Below are 21,294 nucleotides of genomic sequence, written 5' to 3'. Positions count from 1 at the left end.
GTGGCAGGGATTAGGTCTTCCCTCCCCCAATGACTCCTGGCTACTTAGGTAGCAAATATCTTCAAAGAGCTCTTTGCATAATGTCAAAGAGCTTTACCCTTAAGGTCCACTCCGACTCAGGCATTAAAAAGCTGTGTCTGATAGTTTGGTTCTGGATAGATATGATCAGTAAACCTGCAAGGTTCCACCACGACAGCTCGTCAGACCACTCTGACAAATTACTGCCTCTCCTACAGCCTGGTGTATGCAAGGTGGCCACTCTGAGACCAAGGGCACCTGGTCAGGAAAAAGTCTTTCCCTTTAACTGCTGGTACCAGGGAAAGCACATGTCAGATACCCTAACAAAGAATGGATCTGATGGGAGTTCCCTGGTGGCCTTGAAGTTAAGGATCACTGCTATGGCTCAAGGTCAATCCGCAGCCCCAGGAAGTTGTATATGCCTCGGGTGTGGCCAAAATAAATTAAATTAAAGTACATGGGATCATATATACATATGGACAACTTTCTCAGCTGTGATGCTTGGAAGAGTAATTCTATGTACTTAGTACTCAGTTCCTAGTACCCCTCAGAAGGAGTTTGGTAGACAATGCCCATCTTCTATCCAGAGATTTGTGATGTACAGGAATCTTTCACAATTCTGTGGCAATAGTGGGTGCACCCACTCCAACACGGAGCACACCTCAGCCAGCCCTTTTGATGTCTGGAGTGACCACTGTCCACCCTGAATATACTCTGAGCTGCTATTCTAAGCAATTAATCAGCAGAACTTGTCTGTCCTCAATGAACTCAAATCAAATGATACCGATATCTGCCTTTTCCCCAAAGATAGTCAGCCACATCCTTACTCAGACCATGGGGCCATTCAAACTAGCCTTTGAGGCTCCAGAAATGCAAGGGGGAAAGGGAGGTTGGCTGCAGAGTGTGAAGCCACTGGGCTCACACACACCAGCTCAAGTACTACTGGGCTATCTCAGACCCTCCTCTGCAAAATGGGGGAAATGTTAACGGAACATACTGGGGTTGTTGTGATGGTCAAATGAGAGTGCCAGGCGCTCGGTAAGCACTCAACTGGTGTTATGTCTTATTATTACTAGAATCACTAAATATTATAGTCTCATTGCCAAATCTAGAAATTTTCTTCTAACCCATTTTTTAGAAAGCCTTTGAAATCACCAAAATGACTGATTTACAAGAGTAAATGGTTTGTAAGCTGGTGCCTGTCTCGTGGCAGGAACACCTGGTCTAAAACCCTATGCATTCCCAAGGAGATCCATGGCACAGCAGGTCAAGGATCTGGCATTGTCACAGCAAGAGACTCAGGTCGCTGCTGTGGCATGGGTTCAATCCCTGGTCCAGGAACTTCCACAGCTACAGGCGTGGCCAACCCCCTCCCCCCAAAAAAGCCCTATTTGATCCCACAATAAGACTAAACGAAACATTTGCAGAGTGTTTCAGTGCACTCAGATTCATTACTCATTTGATCTTAGCGAAAATCCTGAGGTGGTATTATTTTCCTCACCTTTAGGTAAAAATGAAGTTAGTGAGGCTGGAATTCAAAGCCAAGCCTATTTATTCCAAATCCCCTTCTCTTTCCACCACAGCGTGAAGTGAAAATGTTCCCTAACTGGTGCCCTGGACCTCAACGCTGAAACCAATAAGAAGCAGGGCTACTGTGAGCTTCCATTTCTTCCAGGTCATAGAAACCACCACCCAATACAAATGGAGCCGAATGTCACAGGTTCAATCTGCACACATTTTCCTCATTCTGAAACGTCTCATAACAACCTCCAGGAACCTGAGCTCTTGCTGGATTCTGACAGCTGTTCTCAACACTTTCCACCTATAAATGTGAACAATTCCAACATACGGCACTATTTTCACCCTCACCTTACAGATGAGGAGACTGAGGCAGGGAAGTGTGACTTACCCTAAATCACACCTGCTCTGGAGTAAGAGTGGGTTTCAAACTCACTACAGGGTTATTGTACTTCTCTGAGTTGCTGGTATAGCGCTAAAGGTGCCCAGATAAGATGGATGAGTGGGGTTGACATCTAGCCCCAGCTCTCTGCCCTGGGACTGCATCTTCCCAGTGGCACAGCTCAGAAGGGACACCTTTTCCTAAGGGCGCAGTGCCCTGTGCAGGACCTGCTCAGGCAGTGGCTCCAAAGTCATGCTCTTAACCATGAGGTTTGTTTGGTTTGGTTTGGTTTGGTTTGGTTTGGTTTGGTTTGGTTTGTCTTTTTTAAGGCCGCACCTGCTGCATATGGAGGTTCCCAGGCTAGGGGGCAAATCGGAGCTGTAGCTTCCGTCTGCGACCTACACCCAGCTCATGTCAACACCAGATCCTTAACCCACTGAGAAAGCCCAGGGATTGAACCTGCGTTCTCATGGATGCTAGTCAGATTGCTTCCACTGAGCCACGACGGGAACTCCTTAACCATGACTTTATACTGAAACACTTCACTGCTGTCCCCAGGGGTAGGACCAGTTGAAAACATAAACTCAAGAGGATTGATAAAAGTATGAATAATATATAATATACAATGGCTTAAACAAGAATGGGCATTAGAGGGAATGGGCTAAGTTATACCTTCATCTTCCCTGGGTGACTTTCAGGACAGCAAGTTCCCATGGACAGCTGCTCACCCCTGTCAGACACCTGTCAGAGGTCTTGTCTGGAAAGAAACACAAACACTAACAGAGACTTTTGTACAGTTGCAAATATATTCAAATCTGCAACCACATTCGGCCTTAATAGCTAGATACTAATGTAAGATGTCTCAAACACAACAAGACTTTGGGGAAATTAGAATGCCTTTCCTAATTAGGACTCTGTTATCGCTTATTCACTCATGTTCCCCAAATCCCAAATAAAATAATGCTCAGTTCTCATCTCCTTAAGGGCTTATTTAATTAACTGAAATGAAACCTGGTCTTGGTCAAGTAACATCAGCCACACCATTGCCAGTTAAAATTGGTTTCAACACAAAAGTCCAGTCTTTCCAGGACACGACACTCCAAGCTCCAGAATCCCCGACTGTTCTTAGGAAACCAGGTTTTCTGTGGAAAGTGTGACTATTTAAATCCATAACACTTTGGAGCTAACTTCAAAGACATCGACTTGAACCGACAGCATATATTTATAAATTACAATAATGTGCATAATGCATTGACACTGTACAATGCAACTGCCAATGTAAATATTAGCCTATTAGTAGGTATCTTGGCAGGACATGGACTGCCCAATTTGCCCTGGTTCTCACCACTCCCTATTGCCCCCTTGAAATTGGAGCTGCATGCCAGTTTCCATTTATCACAGTGTACTTACAAAAAAAAAAAAAAAAACTACAGTGATTTTTCATAGCAATGAAATGTATGTCTATAACCATGAATATCTCCATCAAAGCAGAACAACAACAACAAAAAAAAAAAACAGACAGAGAGGACTACATGTTTCAAAATATTTGGGAAAAGATATTTCTTTGTGCAATAAAGAATATTCCTAAATGTTTCATGCTTTAAAAAAAAAATTGACCTTTACAACACAGACAATAGCCTCCTTCCACCCACTCCCTCCAAAAATAATTATTTGAGTTTAAATGTCAGGAGTTATTAAAAATCCAAGTGCTAATTCCTCCTTTATTTAGCTGGTGTTAGGACCAGACTTGCCCAGGAAAATAAGAAAAAATGTCCAAAGAAATGTATTTCTGAGAGAGGTTTTCTAGATCCTTCATGGAGTTTTTGGGGACTGTTAATCTGACACTTCTTAATGCCTAGATCTCTATTTTCTCTATTAATTTCAGCAAAAACCCCTACAACTTTAAACTAAGCAATATTAAATTATTATTACCTGAATTTGTACTCATTTCCACAAAGCCAGATTCGTCTGTTTATATCTGAGTAAAAGGCCCCTCAAGAATAGTCAAGCAGGAGTTCCCACTGTGGCACAGCAGAAACGAATCTGACTAGGAGCCATGAGGTTGTGGGTTTGATCCCTGGCCTTGCTCAGTGGGTTAAGGATCTGGCGTTGCTGTGAGCTGTGGAGCAGGTCGCAGATGCACCTCAGATCTGATGTTGCTGTGGCTGTGGTGTAGGCTCGCAGCTGTAGCTCCAATTTGAAACCTAGCCTGGGAACCTCCATATGCTGCAGGCACAGCCCTAAAAAAAAAAAAAAATACTTAAGCAAGCTTTCTCTGTTTCCTACTTGGACCATCCAGCAGTGAAACTGTAACAAAGTGCATGGAATCCAAAGGTACATGAAGGAGTTTCCCAGCTGGTTTAGTGGTGCTTTCACCACTGTGGACTGGGTACATCCCTGGTCTGGGAACTAAGATCCCATCTCAAACTGCTGCACACCGCAGCCAGAAAATAATAAATAAATAACTTAATACAAATACAAAAATAAAGGTACATGAAATCTCAAGTTAAATGGAATCGCTTACGTTTCTTTTTAACTCTGTGACATGTAAAAATAAAGCATTATACTACTTCCAAAGAAATAAGAAATAGTTTGATCTAGATTTTAAAAAACGAATGACTTGACAATTTCCCATCCTAGACAGTTACTAGGACAAAACGTTTTTCTTTTCCTTTCTCTTCTTCTTTTTTTTTTTCCTTTTAGGGCTGCACCAGAGGTATGTGGAGTTCCCAGGCTAGGGGTCAAATCAGAGCTGCAGCTGCCAGCCTACACCACAGCTCACAGTAACGCTGGATCCTTAACCCATCGAGCAAGGCCAGGGATCGAACCTGCATCCTCAGACGCCAGCCAGATTCATTTCCGCTGAGCCATAATGGGAACTCCTCTTCTCTTCCTTTTCCTTTTCTTGCTCCATCCTTCCCTTCATTGCTCCTTGCTTTTCTTCTTCTCATTCTTTCCTTCCTTCTTTCAGTGACTATCTGCTCCCTGGGGGCAAAGCCATTCTATTTGCACACCGTTTTTACTTGGTGCGCGCTACCACCAAACTGATGGCTGCCCAGTAGGCTTTTAATACCATCACCGGGTTGTTGCTGGTTTTGCTGGGTAGATGGAGGGTACTCTTGACAAGAGCGGACTCCACTTGGAAACACAGAACCCTAATACCATACGAAGCCTGGTGCCTTTTGCTTCCAAGGGACTTCCAGCATTACATTCGGCCCTTGCGATAAACATGTGAAGGGGGTTGGGGGAACCATGCCCATTTTCAGTTGAAAACCAGCCTCAGAGAAGTTCAAAACCATAGCACTGCTGGGTCTCCTTCCATTCCAGAAAGTTTTAAGAGAGCAACCACCAGAATGTTTAAATTCCTTCACCCCCAACATCATTTATAATGAAAAGTAATAATAGAATTTCCTTTTTATCAAACTCTGCCATAAAGGGTCTTACGTAGGAACAGATGCCCTCTTGGACACTTACATTCTGTCTGAAGGACACTTTTCAGGCCCTTTTAAAGATGATCACTCCCAAAAAGAAACAAACAAACAAACAAAACCAACAAAAATAAAAAAAAAAATAAAGATGATCACTCCCATTAACCAAGCTTTTTGAAAATGCTCATGCCCATTCTGTGTAGGATTATGGATTCTGTGAGACAAAGATCTAGTTAATGAGTAAGAGAAAGCAAAAAAAAGTATTTATCTAAGGACTTCATAAAATACTTGTGTTCATCTAAACTTTGAAAAAGATGGGCTAAAAGCACAGCAAATAGAAATCTGCAAGTGGTTGTTACAAGCACTTTTTTTTTTTTTTTTTTTTTTTTTGCTGTACTCATGGCGTACAGAAGTTCCTGGGCCAGGGATCGAACTGCAATAACCAGAGCCACAGCAGTGACAATGCTGGATGCTTAACCTGATGAACCACAAGGGAACTCCTAAAAGCACACATTTTATTTCTCACTAAACACACACACACATTCACAAACACCCCTAGGGTCTTCCCCACAATGAGAGACTGAGAACGTCGTGGAAGAGCCACATATAAGAAGCACTAATATTTTTACTGTTGTATTCAGGCAGTAATATATTTCTATTGTTTAAACACTATATATGGCAAACTGAACATCTTTAACTAGTTAGAAGGCTAACAAAATTACCCAGAAATAGTGTAAGACCTCTTACAAATTATAGTAATCATGCTGCAAGCCACAGCAATAAATTCCTGAAAATCACTTTGGTAGAAAATTCATCATTGAGAAAGGAAAGACTTTGAGAGTATCGGCTTTTTATTTTTGGGGATTCATAATCCACTCTAAAGAGCCACCGAAAGCGACAGAGCCTCAGCTCCACAAAAATACACCTTTCTAATGAATTCCATAAATCACGTATATAAGTTCGGGTTGTTCAAAGACTTAAAATCTCCACCAGTGTTAAGTATCTCTAAAAGAAAAAAAAATAGTTTAGGGAGCCAAACTATTGTAATATTAAAAACTCAACAATATTTTTATATCCACAAAGAGAAGCAGATACTAAAGAAAATCTTTGTGATATTTGACACAAATGATATTACTAAAAATCAATACTCTATGTCAAATTTACATTTTTCCTCCTTTGGTAGTCTTAAACTTTTTGAGATTGACCTCCCTCACAATCAACATGGATACTGGCTTTCTTTGTGAAATATCCACACATCCAGGCTTTTTCCTGGTCCTCCACCCAAAGGTTTGATGCCTACTTAATTGTTTAAATTGGAACAGCTCTAGATCCCGGTCTCAAAAATGGCTTAATGGGAGAAGGCTGGATATGGGAAAAGTCTGAAGACGTTTTTTAGGAAAATCCAGAGATAGTTTTCAGACTCCCTCCCTGGTACAGTCATCTAGATGTCACCAAGGCAGCCATGAGCCAGTGACATCACAACACTGGAGAAGGAGCAGCCTCTTCCCTTCCTCAGAGAGGGACTGTCTTTGCTTCAGTTTCCTTTAGCTTTCCAAAAGACTGCATTCTAATTTCATCTTCTTCGCCCCCTTTTCTTTATCTCCCCTTCTTTCTTTCCAAATGCAGTCAAACCTAAGAACAAATCCAAGCTCTGTCTGTTACTCACAGGGTCTCCTCAAGTAAATACTTATTTAACTTCTCCAGCAGGCAGTTTCCTCATCTATGATAGAGGAACGAATAACTAATCTACAGGATCATTATGGAAATCAAATTAGTGATGTGTGAAAAGGTCTCAGCAGAACGCCTGAACCAAGAAAGAATTTCAGCCAATGCTAAGCTCCTCTGCCTTTATACCCTAGGCAGACTGTAAAACTACTAGGAAATGTGTACATTTAATAAAGTAGTAAATAATATGACAATAACAACTTTGAAATTTAGCTTTTAGACCACATAAAGATGGCTTTAGAAATAACGTACTTTATTCAGTAAAGCCATAGATAAGCAAATATTATAAAATGCCACTGGAATAAAAAGAGTAAATAATGATTGCTCCTTTTAATATTTTAATTAAATTTATCCCCAAATGCAAATCTATAAAATCCTGCTTATGTTGGACATTACCTTGGTTCCTAGGTCAATCCAAAGATTTTAAAAATTCATTTGATCAATTGAAAGGCAGAGTTTCCTTACTAAGAAGTATGAGAGGCAAGTAATCTAGAAAAAAACTAAATGAGGTAAACAAACACTTCCCTTTTCTGTTTAGAGTGTAAAGAGAGATCAAGTCCTCAATGTTCTGCTTGACCTTCCCACTAGCAAATACTTGCCCAGCAAGCCTTAGAATAAGGGAGCTGAAAGGTGAGCCTGCATTTCACCAACCTCACCTCACCTGGGGCGGGGAGAGTTATTCACTTGGACCTGTGCTCCTGTGCTCCTTGGACCCAAACAGAGAGCAGAACTGATCCCTCCAAATGAGAGTTGCCAATCCAGATCTCCCCTTGGGAGGGCCTTAACAGATCTCCTGAATGGATCCCACAGCCAGGGCACCCTGGCTCCCTGAGAGCAAATAGAAAGAACTAAGAGCACCCACGGAAATGCCATTTGAAGGAAATCAGAAGCCAGAGGCAATTTGCAGAATCACTTTAAAAAGGACTGGCCTGTTCTCTGGACACACCCCCTGGCAGGAAAGGGAAACACAGCAACACGGAAAGTGTATCAATGATTTCTTCTCAAATTCTCTGGTTTAACTCCTACACGATATTTCTAAATTACAAGCTCCTGGTTGACTAAGCATGTATCATATATATATATATATATATATATATATATAGAGAGAGAGAGAGAGAGAGAGAGAGAGAGAGAGAGAGGGAGAGGGAGAGAAAGTGGCTCCTCCTTGGCCTTCCAGCCCAGTTCTCTCCATGGTGGTCCCAGTTTGCCACAATCAGAGTCACTGATGCAAGGAGAGAGGGAGAGGACAGAGAGGAAAAGAGAAGAGAGGAGAAGCGGCGGGGAGAGTTGTGTTTACTGGCAGAGCTTCCAAAATGTGCATCCCCAGGAAGGAAGGAAGGAAAGAGGGAGGAAGGTATCAGGCAGAATGACTTAAAAGTTGCTGATCAAAAATTACCTTCACCAAAAAGCCTGGATATTGACTTAACGTTTTAAGTGCCCGGAATATCAGACAGATAACCATTTGCTCTATCAGCACCTTTTAGAAATGCGATGTCTCCGTCAGCTGCAGGACTCCCACAACGGTGTGGTGTGAATTACTCACAGCCAGCTGCCTCCTAACACCTGAGATCATCCATCAGCCAGGGGAGGACGATGGGCCATCTCTTACAAAGAGCTGCTGTGTTTCCTGTAGTTTACACGACTGTCTCACAGAATCCACACCATCAGTGCAGAAAGGTTATTAAGCCATATTACATAAGGAACTCGAGCTCAGAAAGGTCCTGGCCCCCCCTAAATCACATCTCTTGGTAGCAAATGGGGCTGGGATTTGAAGCCAGATTTGAAGCCAGTTGTGTGCTTACTAAGGGAAGGGCTGAAAAAGCCGAGAGCCCTGTGAGGGGGATACAGAACACAAGAGAAGGACTGAGAACAGCGAGTGAGAAGAGCAAGCCTGGTGGCTTTCCAATGTGCTTGTGGCATCTGGTGCACTCAGGGCGACAGACCCTGGAGACCCAGACCCAGACCGCGAGGTGGTGCCCACCTCAGCCATTAGCATCTCTAGCCACCCAGTTTCAAATTATAAATTCCTGATTTGGCCACAACTCTGAAACTGGGTTTGGTGAGCGGTCCTGGAAATCATCCCATAATCTGAAACCTGATCTCTTCATAAAGTAGGTCCCCTGTGCACAATGATGGCAGAGTGGAAAATACACGCAATGTCCCCAGAACAGGAAGTCAGCTTCAACCCCTCAAACTTCTGAAAAGAAGCTTGGAATACATTTTCTCTTCCCTACTTTTGGAGATCAGTTTACAAAAACCTGCAAGAGAGCAAAAGCCATCTCAAATCCTCCACAAAACAACGTGTATTCTTTTTTTTTTTTTTTTTTTTTTGCTTTTTAGGGCTGCACCCTTGGCACCTGGAGTTTTCCAAGTTAGGGGTCGAATTGGAGCTGCAGCTGCTGGCCTACACCACAGCCACAACCACGCCACATGTGAACCAAATCTGTGACCTACACCACAGCTCACAGCAACGCCAGATCTTTAACCCACTGAGCAAGGCCAGGGATCGAACCCGCAACCTCATGGTTCCTAGTCGGATTGGTTTCTGCTGCACCACAACGGGAACTCCCAAATTACACGTATTCATTCTATGTGGAATAAGGTAAGACCTCAAGACAAATCGGAAGGGATGGCTAAACTGTGGGGACAAAATTCTCTTAAAGTTGGTAACAAGCAGAGGGGAAGGAATTCAGGGAACGAGCAAGCAACATCTGCTTTGGTCTAATCAAGCTTCTCACCAGTGGTGCCTTCCTATTACATAAGGATCTGATTCAACCCCATCCACAGCTAAAGACCACCCCACCCCAACACACAGAAGTCATATCAGTTATAATATTAGGCTCCATTAGGAACAAACACATTTTACTGGCTTTTAAATACAGTTAATCTACAAAGCAAAACATTAACCACCAAGTGCCACCAGGAGCAACCTTGTTAATACTTAAAGTTGGCAAGACGAGAAAAACAGGCACTGTTAACTAGTGAGGGCTGCTAGAACATTCCTTTGTTACCTCTCTCTAACTACTGCGAGTTTTCTGGGGTGGGAAGTTTCACTCCACCCTCTTTGAGTCCCTGGCTGGGTCTGAAAATTAAATTAAGACAGACTATCAGGAGAAAAGCATACACCTGTTATTGGATTTGAACTTGTACCTGGGAGCCTTCGCAAGAGAATGAAGACCCAAGGGATAGCCAGAAGAGGAAGCCCTTACACCTTCTAGACAAAGAAACAATACATCTGTGAAGAAGAGGCAAGGGGAAGGGGTTTGGGCGAAGGCTATAATCCAGCTAGGAAGATAAGGGTTGGTTTAACAAGGGTTTTTTTTTTTTTTGCCCAGCCCTCTGGTGCTGGGTTTGGGCTGATAAGAGTGTCTCCTGTAAACGGAGAATTTATTTCCTGCCTTTAGGCAGGAAAGGGAGAGGTTTCTTTTCTATGTTTACTGCTTCCTAATTGCCCTCCTTTATCAAAAGGCCCATTTCCCTAGTGATGTTCTCCCCATGGTGCAAAGAATCCCATTCCTACAAGTCCAGCGCTGAACCCAGCTCAAAACGCTCGCACTGAGCCTTAGTCTGCACTTGTATCATCTCCATGCCTATGTTCTTAGTTCTCCCAAATGCATTCATCCAGGTTTGACCACTAGGTTAGTAATGGCTCAGCAAGAGAAAACTTGCCTCTTTCTTCTTTTGTATCTTTCTGAAGTTTAGCACTTCGAACCCAGCGGTCCTCAAATGCATTTCTGACAGAACAGCTGACGGAGCATATCACACTTTGGGTTTTGGGTCATGAGGAACTGTCCCAACCTCTTGGTGACAGGCTCTAACTAGAGGCACCTATATTCTAATACACCAGGGATCCACCAAGCTCCCAAAATTGCATATAAACTTGTTCAGTGTCTTCATTTTTCTGGAGGTTAGAGTCAATAGCTTTTATTAGATTCTCAAGGAGGACAGTGAGGAAAATTATGTCATTATAATCCATCTTGTCAAGAAAAATAAATACAAAGTCAAATAGGCCCCCCCAGCTTATTAGCTGTGTGACCCCCGGCAAGACACTCAATCTCTTTAATGCCTTACTTTTCTATAAAACAGGGATAGTAACAGCACCACCTTATAATGGCAGACAAGACGATCTGTATGGCCACCCACTACTGAGGATAACTCTACAAATGGGACAAAATACACTTTCAAATAGCAAAGAACTAAGAGAGAAAAATTACTTGACCTGGAAAAGTGGTTCAGAGACAAGAGTCCTACATTGGGAGGCAATTATTATTCAAAGAGGCATCTGCTTCTTCCCGAAGGGGCTGCTGAGTGTCTGAGATTCTGGATGGGCTTTTAACAGAATGAGAGGCTAGAAGGACAAGGACAGGAATCCGTGCCAGCAAAGGGACAGCAAAGTAATGATGCTCCTCTCTCTTTCGGTTGGGACCTTAGAGACCTACAACCTAATTACAAGTGTGAGTCTTAAGTTGGCAAAACCATCCAGCCCAGTCTTGAAATACATCAATACCTAAAGTTAAAGTGGTTCTGGTTTTCAGGAGTTTCTGTTGTGGCTCCGTGGAAACAAACCTAACTAGTATCCATGAGGATGCGGGTTCGATCCCTGGCATCGCTCAGTGGGCTGAGGATGCAGCGTTGCCGTGAGTTGTGGTGTAGGTTGAAGACAAAACTTGGATCCTGTGTTACTGTGGCTGTGGTGTAGGCCAGCAGCTATAGCTCCAATTCAACCCCTAGCTTGAGACCTTCCATATGCTGCAGGTGCGGCTCTAAAGAGAAAAAACAAACAAAAAACACCCCAAAAAAACAGAAAAAAGGCAAAATAAAATAACTCTGCTTGCCATTCTCAAGAATGGTTTTTAATATGGAGAGTTCTGATAGATAACTGTAGAAATGATTTTTTTTTTAAAAAGAACCAAATGGAAATCTTAGAATTGAAAAGTAATTAAGCACGTAGACTTAACAGATTAAACACAGTTAAATAGACAGCAAATTGGAATACAGATCAGAAGAAAATAATCAAAATGAAGCAAGTGAAAATCAAAAGGTTACTGATAGAGAAGATACAACGTCTAACATACATGTAATTGGAGCTCCAGAAAGATGAAGAGAATGGGGAAAAGCAATATTTAAAGAGACAATGGATGAAGTTTACAAAGTAAATGAAAGATAAAGAAGTCTTACTACTCCATGCACAACTTTTTAAAATCCTCAAGTCGGTGGATTACAGTAAAGCTTCAGAAAACCAAGGTCAAAGTACTTTACACAAACTAACTGGAAAAAAGACATTACTAAAAAAAAAAAAATCAATAATTCAGAGTGACAGTTTACTTCTCCAGACCAAAAAAAAAAAAAGAAAGAAAGAAAATGAAAATCAGAAGACAATGGAACCACTGTCATAACCACACTTTTTAAAATTAACTGTTGGTTGTTCCTATTGTGGCGCAGTGGAAACAATCTGACTAGGAACCATGAGGTCGCAGGCTCAGTGGGTTAAGGATCCGGCATTGCCGTGAGCTGTGGTGTAGGTCAAAGACACGGCTTGGATCTGGTGTTGCTGTGGCTGTGGTGTAGGCTGGCGGCTATAGCTCTGATTGGACCCCTAGGCTGGGAACCTCCATATGCCACAGTGCAAACCTAGAAAAGGAAAAAAAAAGACAAAAAAAAATTAATAAGTATATCTAAATAGCTCAAGATCAGAAGAATGAAAATATATAAACTATTTTGAGTAAAATAATCACCAAAATATTATCTATCAAAATTCAGTGGAGTTCCCATTGTGGCTCAGGGGTACTGAACCTAACTGGTATCCATGAAGACATGAGTTTGATCCCTGGCCTCACTGAGTGGGTTAAGGATCTGGCCTTGCCATGAGCCATGGTGTAGGTCGCAGACATGACTCGGATCTGGTGTTGCTGTGGCTGTGTTGTAGGTTGGCAACTGCAGCTCTGATTTGACCCCTAGCCTGGGAACTTCCATATGCTGCATGTACAGTCCAAAAAAGACCAAAAAAAAAAAAAGTAACTTCGGGACCCACTGACATTTTTTATTATATTTATTTTTATTTTCTACTACAATAACTTCACAGCAACAAAGGATCCAAGCCTCATCTGCAACCTCTACCATGGCTCATGGCAACACCAGATCCTTAACCCAATGAGTGAGGCCAGGGATCGAACCCAAGTCCTCCATACTAGTCGGATTCATTACTGCTAAGCCACAAGGGGCACTGCTATTAATTTTTAAAACAACATAAATTGATAAATTCCTGGAAAAACCAATTAAGAAAGAGAAGGCACAAATAAGCAAGGTCGGGAATGAAAGAGGGAGGTATCACTGTATATCCTACAGATATTAAAAATTTGAGAATGTCAGTAACAAATTTATGCCAGTATATTTGAAAATGTGGATGAAAAGATAAATCCTAGAAATAAACAACTCATAAAACTTTCAATAAAAGAAAAATTTTAAATATCTGGATAGCTGTCATACCATTCAACAAACCTACAAAGGACACTTCAAAGCCAGACGGCCTCACCAGTGAATTCTGCCAAACATGTCAGACACAAACTCTTCCAAAAAATAAAACAAAGAGTGAGCACTTTGCAACTTACCTTTTAAGACCAGTATAATCTCGCCCCTGCCCCTACGCCCCCACCCCGGCATGCAGAAGTTCCCAGGCCAGGGATAGAACCTGTGCCACAGCTGCAAACTTCTGCAGTGACAATACTGGATTCCCCAACCCGCTGAGCCACAAGAGAACTCCAAGACCAGTATAATCTTGATACCAAAATTCGACAAGAATGTTATGAAAAAGAAAAATCAAATCCTACTAATTTATAAAGTTGCAAAAACTCTAAATAAAAGATTAAAAAGTGATTATTAATAAACATACAAAAAAAAACAAAAAAAACAGGAGTTCCTGTCGTGGTGCAGCAGAAACAAATCTGACGAGGAACCGTGAGGTTTCAGGTTCGATCCCTGGCCTCGCTCAGTGGGTTAAAGATCTGGAGTTGCTGTGAGCTGTGGCATAGGTTGCAGATGTGGCTCGGATCTGACTTTGCTGTGGCTGTGGTGTAGGCAGGCAGCTACAGCTCCAACTAGATCCCTAGCCTGGGAACCTCCATATGCCGCAGGTGCAGCCCTAAAAAAAACAAAAAGATAGAAATAAATAAATAAACATACAAAAACAATAATATGTCACAGCCAAGTAGGATTATTTTACATATGCAAGTTTGGTTAAACAATCAAAAATCAGTTAATGCAAGTCCCCACACTAACAGGATAAATGAGAAAAATCACACAATAAGCTCAATAGACACAGAAAAGCACTTGAAAAATTCAGTATCCATATAATTAAAAACTTTTAGCAAACTAGGAACAAGAACCCTCTTCAAATGAAAAAAATTATCTATAAAAATCACCGTAAGTGATGAACAAATGACAAATGAAAGTCTTTTCAGACCTGGAAAGAGACAAGGGTATGTACAATCAGCATATCTACTCAACACTGTACAAAATGCCTGTGCAAAAAGGCAAAGAAAAACATTTTAAAGCATAAAGACTAGAAAAAAACAAATTTCTCAGAAAACATGATTGTGTACATTAAAAAATACAAAAGAATCTACAGATAAGGAGTTCCTGTCATGGCTCAGTGGAAACAAATCCGACTAGTATCCATTAGGATGGGGGTTCGATCCCTGGCCTCGCTCAGTGGGTCAGGGATCTGGCGTTGCCATGAACTGGGGTGTAGGCTGGCAGCTACAGCTCCCTCCAATTCAACCCTTAGCCCCTTAGCCTGAAAACTTCCATATGCCACAAGTGTGGCCCTAAAGAGAAAAAAAGATAAAATGTATAAATGTAGAAGTCAAAGAACAGCCAAGAAACGCTTAAATAACAAGAGGACGTGATCTAAGGAATATAACCTCTTATTATAAAAGTACAATGTGGTATTGGTGCAAGAATATTCTCATAGACAAAGGGAATAGTCTAGAGAGCCCAAACAGATTGACACATATTGTGGCACTTGATTTATAAACAAAGTAGCCCCGCAGGGCAGTGAGAACAGAATCGACTTACCAATAAATCATGCTGGGGCAACTGAATGTCCTTGACATTTTTTTAAATTTAAAACTTTAACCCCATCTCATACCATATGCAAAAAAATTATTCCAAGTGAATTGCAAATATAAATTTGGGGGTTAAAATGGAAAAGTTTCTAGAAGATAATTATAGAAGAATATATTTATAATCTCAGTGGAGTAAAAGACTTATTGAACAGGATACAATAAAACACTAACCATAAAGGAGAACGGAATCTATAAAGGACTTGGATATTAAAATTAAGAACCTCTTTCCAAAAAAAAAAAAAAAAAAAAATTCCCATCGTGGCACAGCGGAATGAAAACGAATCTGACTAGGAACCATGAGGACGCGGGTTTGATCCCTGGCCTCGCTCAGTGGGTTAAGGATCCGGTGTTGCCATGGGCTGTGGTGTAGGTCACAGATGCGGCTCAGATCTGGTGTTTCTGTGGCTGCTGTGTAGGCCAGCAGCTGGCAGCTGTAGCTCTGATTTGATCCTTAGCCTGGGAACCTCCATATGCTGTGGGTGCGGACCTAAAAAGACAAAAAGAAAAAGAAAAAAAGAGCCTCTTTTCATCCTTAAGAGAGTGAAGAGGCAAGCTACAGAATGAAGATGATGCCACACATACAACCAACAATGAGCTCATAAGTAGAATATATTTTAAAATACCCATAAATCAGTAAGAAAAAAGTAAATGACCCAATTGAAAAGCAGGCAGGAGACACGATCAACCATTCTGCAAAATATCTTGGATGGCCAATAAACATGAAAAGTTGTTCAATCTCGGCCGTCAGGGAAAAGGAAATTAACTTCACAGGGCAACGCTACTGCAAAACCACCAGAGTCTAAAATTACAAAGACCGACAATGTTGGCAAGGACGGGGAGCAAGGGAAATTTCCCATATGCTGTCGGTGGGAGTCTGTTGGTACAACTACTTTGGAAAACAGTGTGGTGTTATCTACCAAAGTTGGCGATACACCTAACCGATGAGCTGGCAATTCCTCTCCTGGGTAAAGACCAAAAAGAAATGCACCTCCACAGGCACCTGGAAACACCAACGAGAATGATCACAGCCACCTAATCCATAATGACCCCCAATCGATCATCCAAAGGTCCTCCGACAACTCAGTGGATAAGTATGAATAAATGATTGTGGTATATCATAGGTTTCCACACAGCAGAGGAAAATGAGCGGACAACAGCCACAAGCAACATTCACAGATATCAGAAACAAAGCAGAGAACAGGCATGTGTGAATACATACGCCATGATTTCATTCATTGCTCAAAAAGACAGGCAAAACCAAAATATTGTGTTTAGAGATTGGCTCTTTTTCAGAAAAACTATAGAGAACAGCCAGGATGTGTTTACTAAAAAACACCAGGACAGTTGTTTGTTTGTTTGTTTTTAACCTTTGGGCCAGGGTGAGCAGTGGTTGGAATAGGGTCACAAAGAGAGATTCTGGGATTATTCTGGCACTTGGCAATGTCCTATTTTTTATCCTGGTACTGGCTGCAAAGGGTTACTTGTTATAAGTCACTGCCCTCTGCATCTCTATTTTGTGCATTTTTCTATACATGTATGAAATCTCAGTTAAAGGGAGTTAATAAAGAATCAAATGCAATTTAAAAATTTTTCATTGCATCAATACCTATGTATACTGCTTGTATTCAAAAAGAGGTAAAATAAGATAAAAATAAAAAAGCAAGTGTCCTCACTGTGGCACATTATTTTTTATAGCCTGTGTGCTAACATGTTACCAAGTACCCTGGACCATTGAGTACTCCCGCCAGTTCATACTAAGCAGGTTTCCCACTCCTACGTCATCCACCGGATGAGTGGGCAATGGAGCATTGATCCAGATAATGCACATTATATGAAGGTCCTGCGATCTTTCCAAAAATCTCCATTAACTGATACCCACCCACACCCCAGAATGGAGCAACCAACATCATTCCTCTCCTTTAGATATTAGTGCTGGTCATTCTCCAAGTTGCCCTCACCTCCAAGATCCATCCTTGGGAAGCTGATCCCTAGGGTCTCAGGGTCTAGATCACCTGGACACCCCACCCAGCCAGTTTCTACTAGGTTCCAGATGGGAGGCAATGGCAGAACTGCTGGGAGGTGGGGAGAAGAGAGAAGTCAGGCATATCCTCTCGATTCCCTTTTTGCTGTGGTCTGTGTTCCTAGGGGTGGCTGTTTCTCTGGAGGCCCAAACTCTTCCTTACTAACTCAAGCTCACGTGGCACCCAGCAACATCATTCCAGCCACCTAAACAGCTTCCCCCTGCTGTGCCTTTCACTGGTTCTGGTAACTCTGCCTTCATCTTTCTAAGTTGTGTTTTCACTAAACTCTCTTCATTTGGATTCCGTCTTCCACTGGGACCCTGCGGAATGGCCATTTTATATTAATTTACAAGATAATTTTACCAGTATCTGTCTTTTCCCACTAGACTTCATGACACTGGCACTTCAGAAGGTGCCAACCAATATTTTAAATTATAGAGTGAGTTAATGAATGCACAAATGAATCCACATTAGGATTAGAATATTTTATACACTGTACAAGGATTTCTAAATGCTCCTGCTACCTCTGATGTGGTACCAATCCAGCAGAGCAAACATTTTTTTCCATGTTGGCTGAAAAAAGCCTTCATTGGCAAGAGTATTTCTACTCCTTTCAATGATTTCAATCATTCCTGCAATAAGTACAATAACTAAGATTTCTTAATTAAGAAGATGAAGTTTTATCTGAAATGTCATCAATGATGAGATTCTAAGTGGACTGCAGTTAATTACAGCTCTAAGAATCAGTAGGAACACAATAAAAATGTCCACTGGAAAAAGAAGGTTCTGCACTTCTTATTTTTTATAACTTATTGTAAATGACTCCAGAAAATAAATACTTAGTAGTTCATGGTGTGGGAGGATTAACTCCAGGCAGGAAATGTTCTCTGTTAATACAATAAACTATCTACTTTGTTGTTCTAGACTTAAAGGACAATCTGGACTGGTACCAATATTAGATACTCAAGTTTCAGGTTAATGTATATAGTTAGACAACTTCTACAAAATGAAGAGGAAAATTCTGATTCTAGGCCAGAAATCAGAATTTCCAGAACACGATCTGGAGCTCTGCAGATTCCCTTCTCTTTTATGGTAGCAAAAGCGCAGAAAAATTAGATTATCTATAGACCATCTGATGCATTAGCAAGATCTGTCAAACCAGTAGAGGCCATACAGTGTATGACACTTGAAATTTAATCTTGAGAAAACTAGTTTATAAATTATAATCACAACAAATACTTACAACATCAAGAATTTTCAGTTCATAGCAGGGCATTTTGAAGGCTACAATTCACCCAGCGTGTAAGCTGGGGGCGGCCGGCGGGGCGGTGGGGGCGGGGGTCGCGGTTGGGGAGGGTGACATTTTGAACTCTGAAGAGGTCAAGGTTCATCTTTTTTGTGCAATCTCTTTCCGGGTTAAACCTCTCCCGTTTCTTTTGCTAACTTTTTCATTTTAAAAAGTATCCCAGTTTTGTTCATTCTAACCACTGGGGAGAGGAGAAGGTCCAATTTCTCTAGGACAGTATGTGTAGGAGATGATCTGTAATCGCCCACCAAGCAAACTAGTTAATAAAGGAATACCTTTCTAACGTGGCACTTCTTGGGATAGGGGTCTGATTTTACAATCCTGAATGATAACACATGGTTTTAGTAATAGTTACAATATTAGCAATGCTTTGTGCGGGGGTTTGGGAAAGTGATTGAGGTAAGAGTTAAAATGTAGTTATACTGCTAATTCTTTTTACAGCCAGATAACTTGCTTTCTTATGTCTAATTAGATGCAACAACAACAATTCCTTTTTCCTTATTTATTCTCTTAGGTCATAACTAATCTAGGAAATGACCACACCAGCCTCCTTTCCGATTGCTTCGCTGGAAACAAAAGAACATTTTATACCTGAACCTGCCATTACCAGTAAAGAGAATGAAGTAAAAATTAGCCATCCTTCACCTCTCTTGCCGGTATATAAAGCAATATTTTTTAAAGGTGGGAGGGGAGAAGTGCCGCGTTCAAATCATAAGGACTTATGCTCCCCCCTCCCCAGATTCACTCATCATCAACACCACCCACTGAATGGGGCTCCCGGTCCACGAAGGGCCCGCATCGCCTGGAAGCGGCAGAAAAGAGGCATCTCTTTTTTTTTTCAGTCCGAAAATGATGACTACTGATGCTTTCAAGCGGCTAAGTGGGGCGGGTCGCCGGGCCCCGAGGGACTGGGCGGCGTCTCGGGTGCCCGCAGCCCGGGGCCGCGGGCGGTGCCGCAGCGCTCCCGGCCCCCCTCCCGCGGGGACACGCCGCGAGTCCTTACCCGCCAGTCCGCCGCCGCCGCCTCCATCGCCCGCGTGCCCCTTCCTCCGCTGCAGGATGAAGTAGGGGTTGGCTCTCTCGGTGATCCACAGCGCGTTGGCCAGCAGCACCTCCTCGGGGTTCACCCACATGTTCCCGGGAGCCGCGGGCGGCCGCACAATGGGGCGGCGGGTCGGGTCCGGCGCACACAGGCGCGCACTCCCAGGCACACGCGCGCCCGCCCGCCCGCCGGCTAAGGTGCCGCGGCAGAGAGCGGCTTCACCAGGGGGCTGCCCGCGGCGCCCGGGCCACAGCTAAGCTCCCGCGGGTGGCGGGGGAGGACGGCGAGGACGCGGGCGCCGCGAGCAGCATCCTCTCCGCGGCGGCGCCGCCGCCTCCCGTGAGCCCGCGGCCGCAGACACCCAGGCCCTTCGCTCCGCAGCCCGCCTGGGGCCCACGGCGGCGGGAGGAGCGGGAGGAGGAGGAGGAAGAGGAGCGGGAGGAGGAGGAAGTGGTGTGGCTCAGTCCCGGGATCCCGCCCGGCGGCGGGCTGGGCTGCGGGCGACGCGAGCTGATTCGGCCCCGCGGGTCGGGCCGAGCTGATCTGGGGCGCGGCTGCTCCCGTAGCGCCCACCCACTGCCCGGGCCGCCTCCGTCTCTAGTCGGTCTAAGCCTTCGAGGTCCCCGCGCATTAACACTCCGCGTCGAGGCCGCTCGCACCCTCGGCGAAGCCCAGCTCCCTGCTGGAAGGACGCTCCGGACACTGCAAATGAATGACGACAGCGAGGCTCACTGCGAGCGAGCCCGAGTGACACCAGCTTCCGCGGACGCGAATCCTCCACCGGCCCTGCGAGCCGAGTGCGGCCGCCGCGTCTGGCTTTGCGGGAACCTTCTGGGAACCGGGTGGCAAGCACTCGGCCCCACGCCCATCCCAGCAGGGAGGACGCTGCCAGCCTCCGTGGGGGTGGAGGGGTGCGCGCGCGCTGCGTGTGTATGTGTGTTTATGGTTGACGCTCTGTAGGTTAGCGCCACCCCTCTTCCCAAGAAACGTGCTTCAAGGTTCCAGGCAGGGAGCTAGACCCGGGTCGGAAGTGGGCGCAGCCAATGGTTGTCGATGTTTTTGTTTCCTACATCCCTAGGGCAAGTCATGCGCTAAACTTGTCATCGCCTGTAACCCCTCCCCCTCTCCATTCCATTGTAATTAAAGTGGCCCAGCTAAGTGCATTACATCACTTCTTTCCTTGACCTGTAGGGCAGAAGCAATAGCGAAGTTGGAAGCAGCCCAAAAGCTTAGAGTAACTAATTCACACCACAGCTGTCCCTGTATGAGGCATTTGGCGCTTCGAGAACTGGACATGGCAGAATCCAAGGATTTATTCACACTTAATGGATGGATTTAAATTTTTTAAAAGAATCATTGAAATTAGAGACACACAAACCAGGCCATCTTTATCCCTAGACAGTTTTTCTTTCCCTTGTATTTCGAGTCTGTGGCCATCACAGACCATTCACCTACATATCCGATGACCTTTTTTTTCACTTCTTTTTTACACCCAGTAGATCTGCTGATAGCTGAGCAAAAAGGGGCTCCTCTTCCCAGATGATGGGAATTTACTAAACTCTGCTTTGTCTTGGACATAGGACAACCCCAGGGACCTCTCCCTTTCCAAAAGAGCAAAGCATTCAAATGAGACTTTCTTGTGTGGACTTCGCATTTATTACTTAGCTCTCTCTTGGATTGCTGACTTCCTTCAAATAGTCCAGTGAGCACCTGCCAGCTATTTTAATGAAG

At 43.4% G+C, this 21,294-nt stretch overlaps 1 protein-coding gene across 2 annotated transcripts in view; it reads right to left on the bottom strand.

The window, feature by feature from the left end:
• Positions 1-20,476, bottom strand: part of TBC1D9 (TBC1 domain family member 9) — a 114,608-nt gene extending 94,132 nt beyond the window's left edge. For both annotated transcript variants that reach the window (XR_014812905.1, XM_021101555.2), the window contains exon 1: positions 19,525-20,476. Coding sequence is in view for 1 of the 2 variants with exons in the window: in XM_021101555.2 (XP_020957214.1) it covers positions 19,525-19,654 (130 nt within the window). In the remaining variant the exon portion in view is untranslated. The remainder of the gene's footprint in view (positions 1-19,524) is intronic.
• Between the last annotated feature and the right edge of the window lie 818 nt (positions 20,477-21,294).

This window comes from Sus scrofa, chromosome 8 (assembly GCF_054392235.1).
Source record: "Sus scrofa isolate SSC_HxYL_T2T_F1_AM1 chromosome 8, Sscrofa_HxYL_maternal_Yorkshire_Landrace_v2.0, whole genome shotgun sequence".
Classification (NCBI taxonomy): Eukaryota; Metazoa; Chordata; class Mammalia; order Artiodactyla; family Suidae; genus Sus; species Sus scrofa.
Note: the sequence above shows the minus strand (reverse complement) of the source record. Positions and strands in the feature narration are given on the sequence as shown.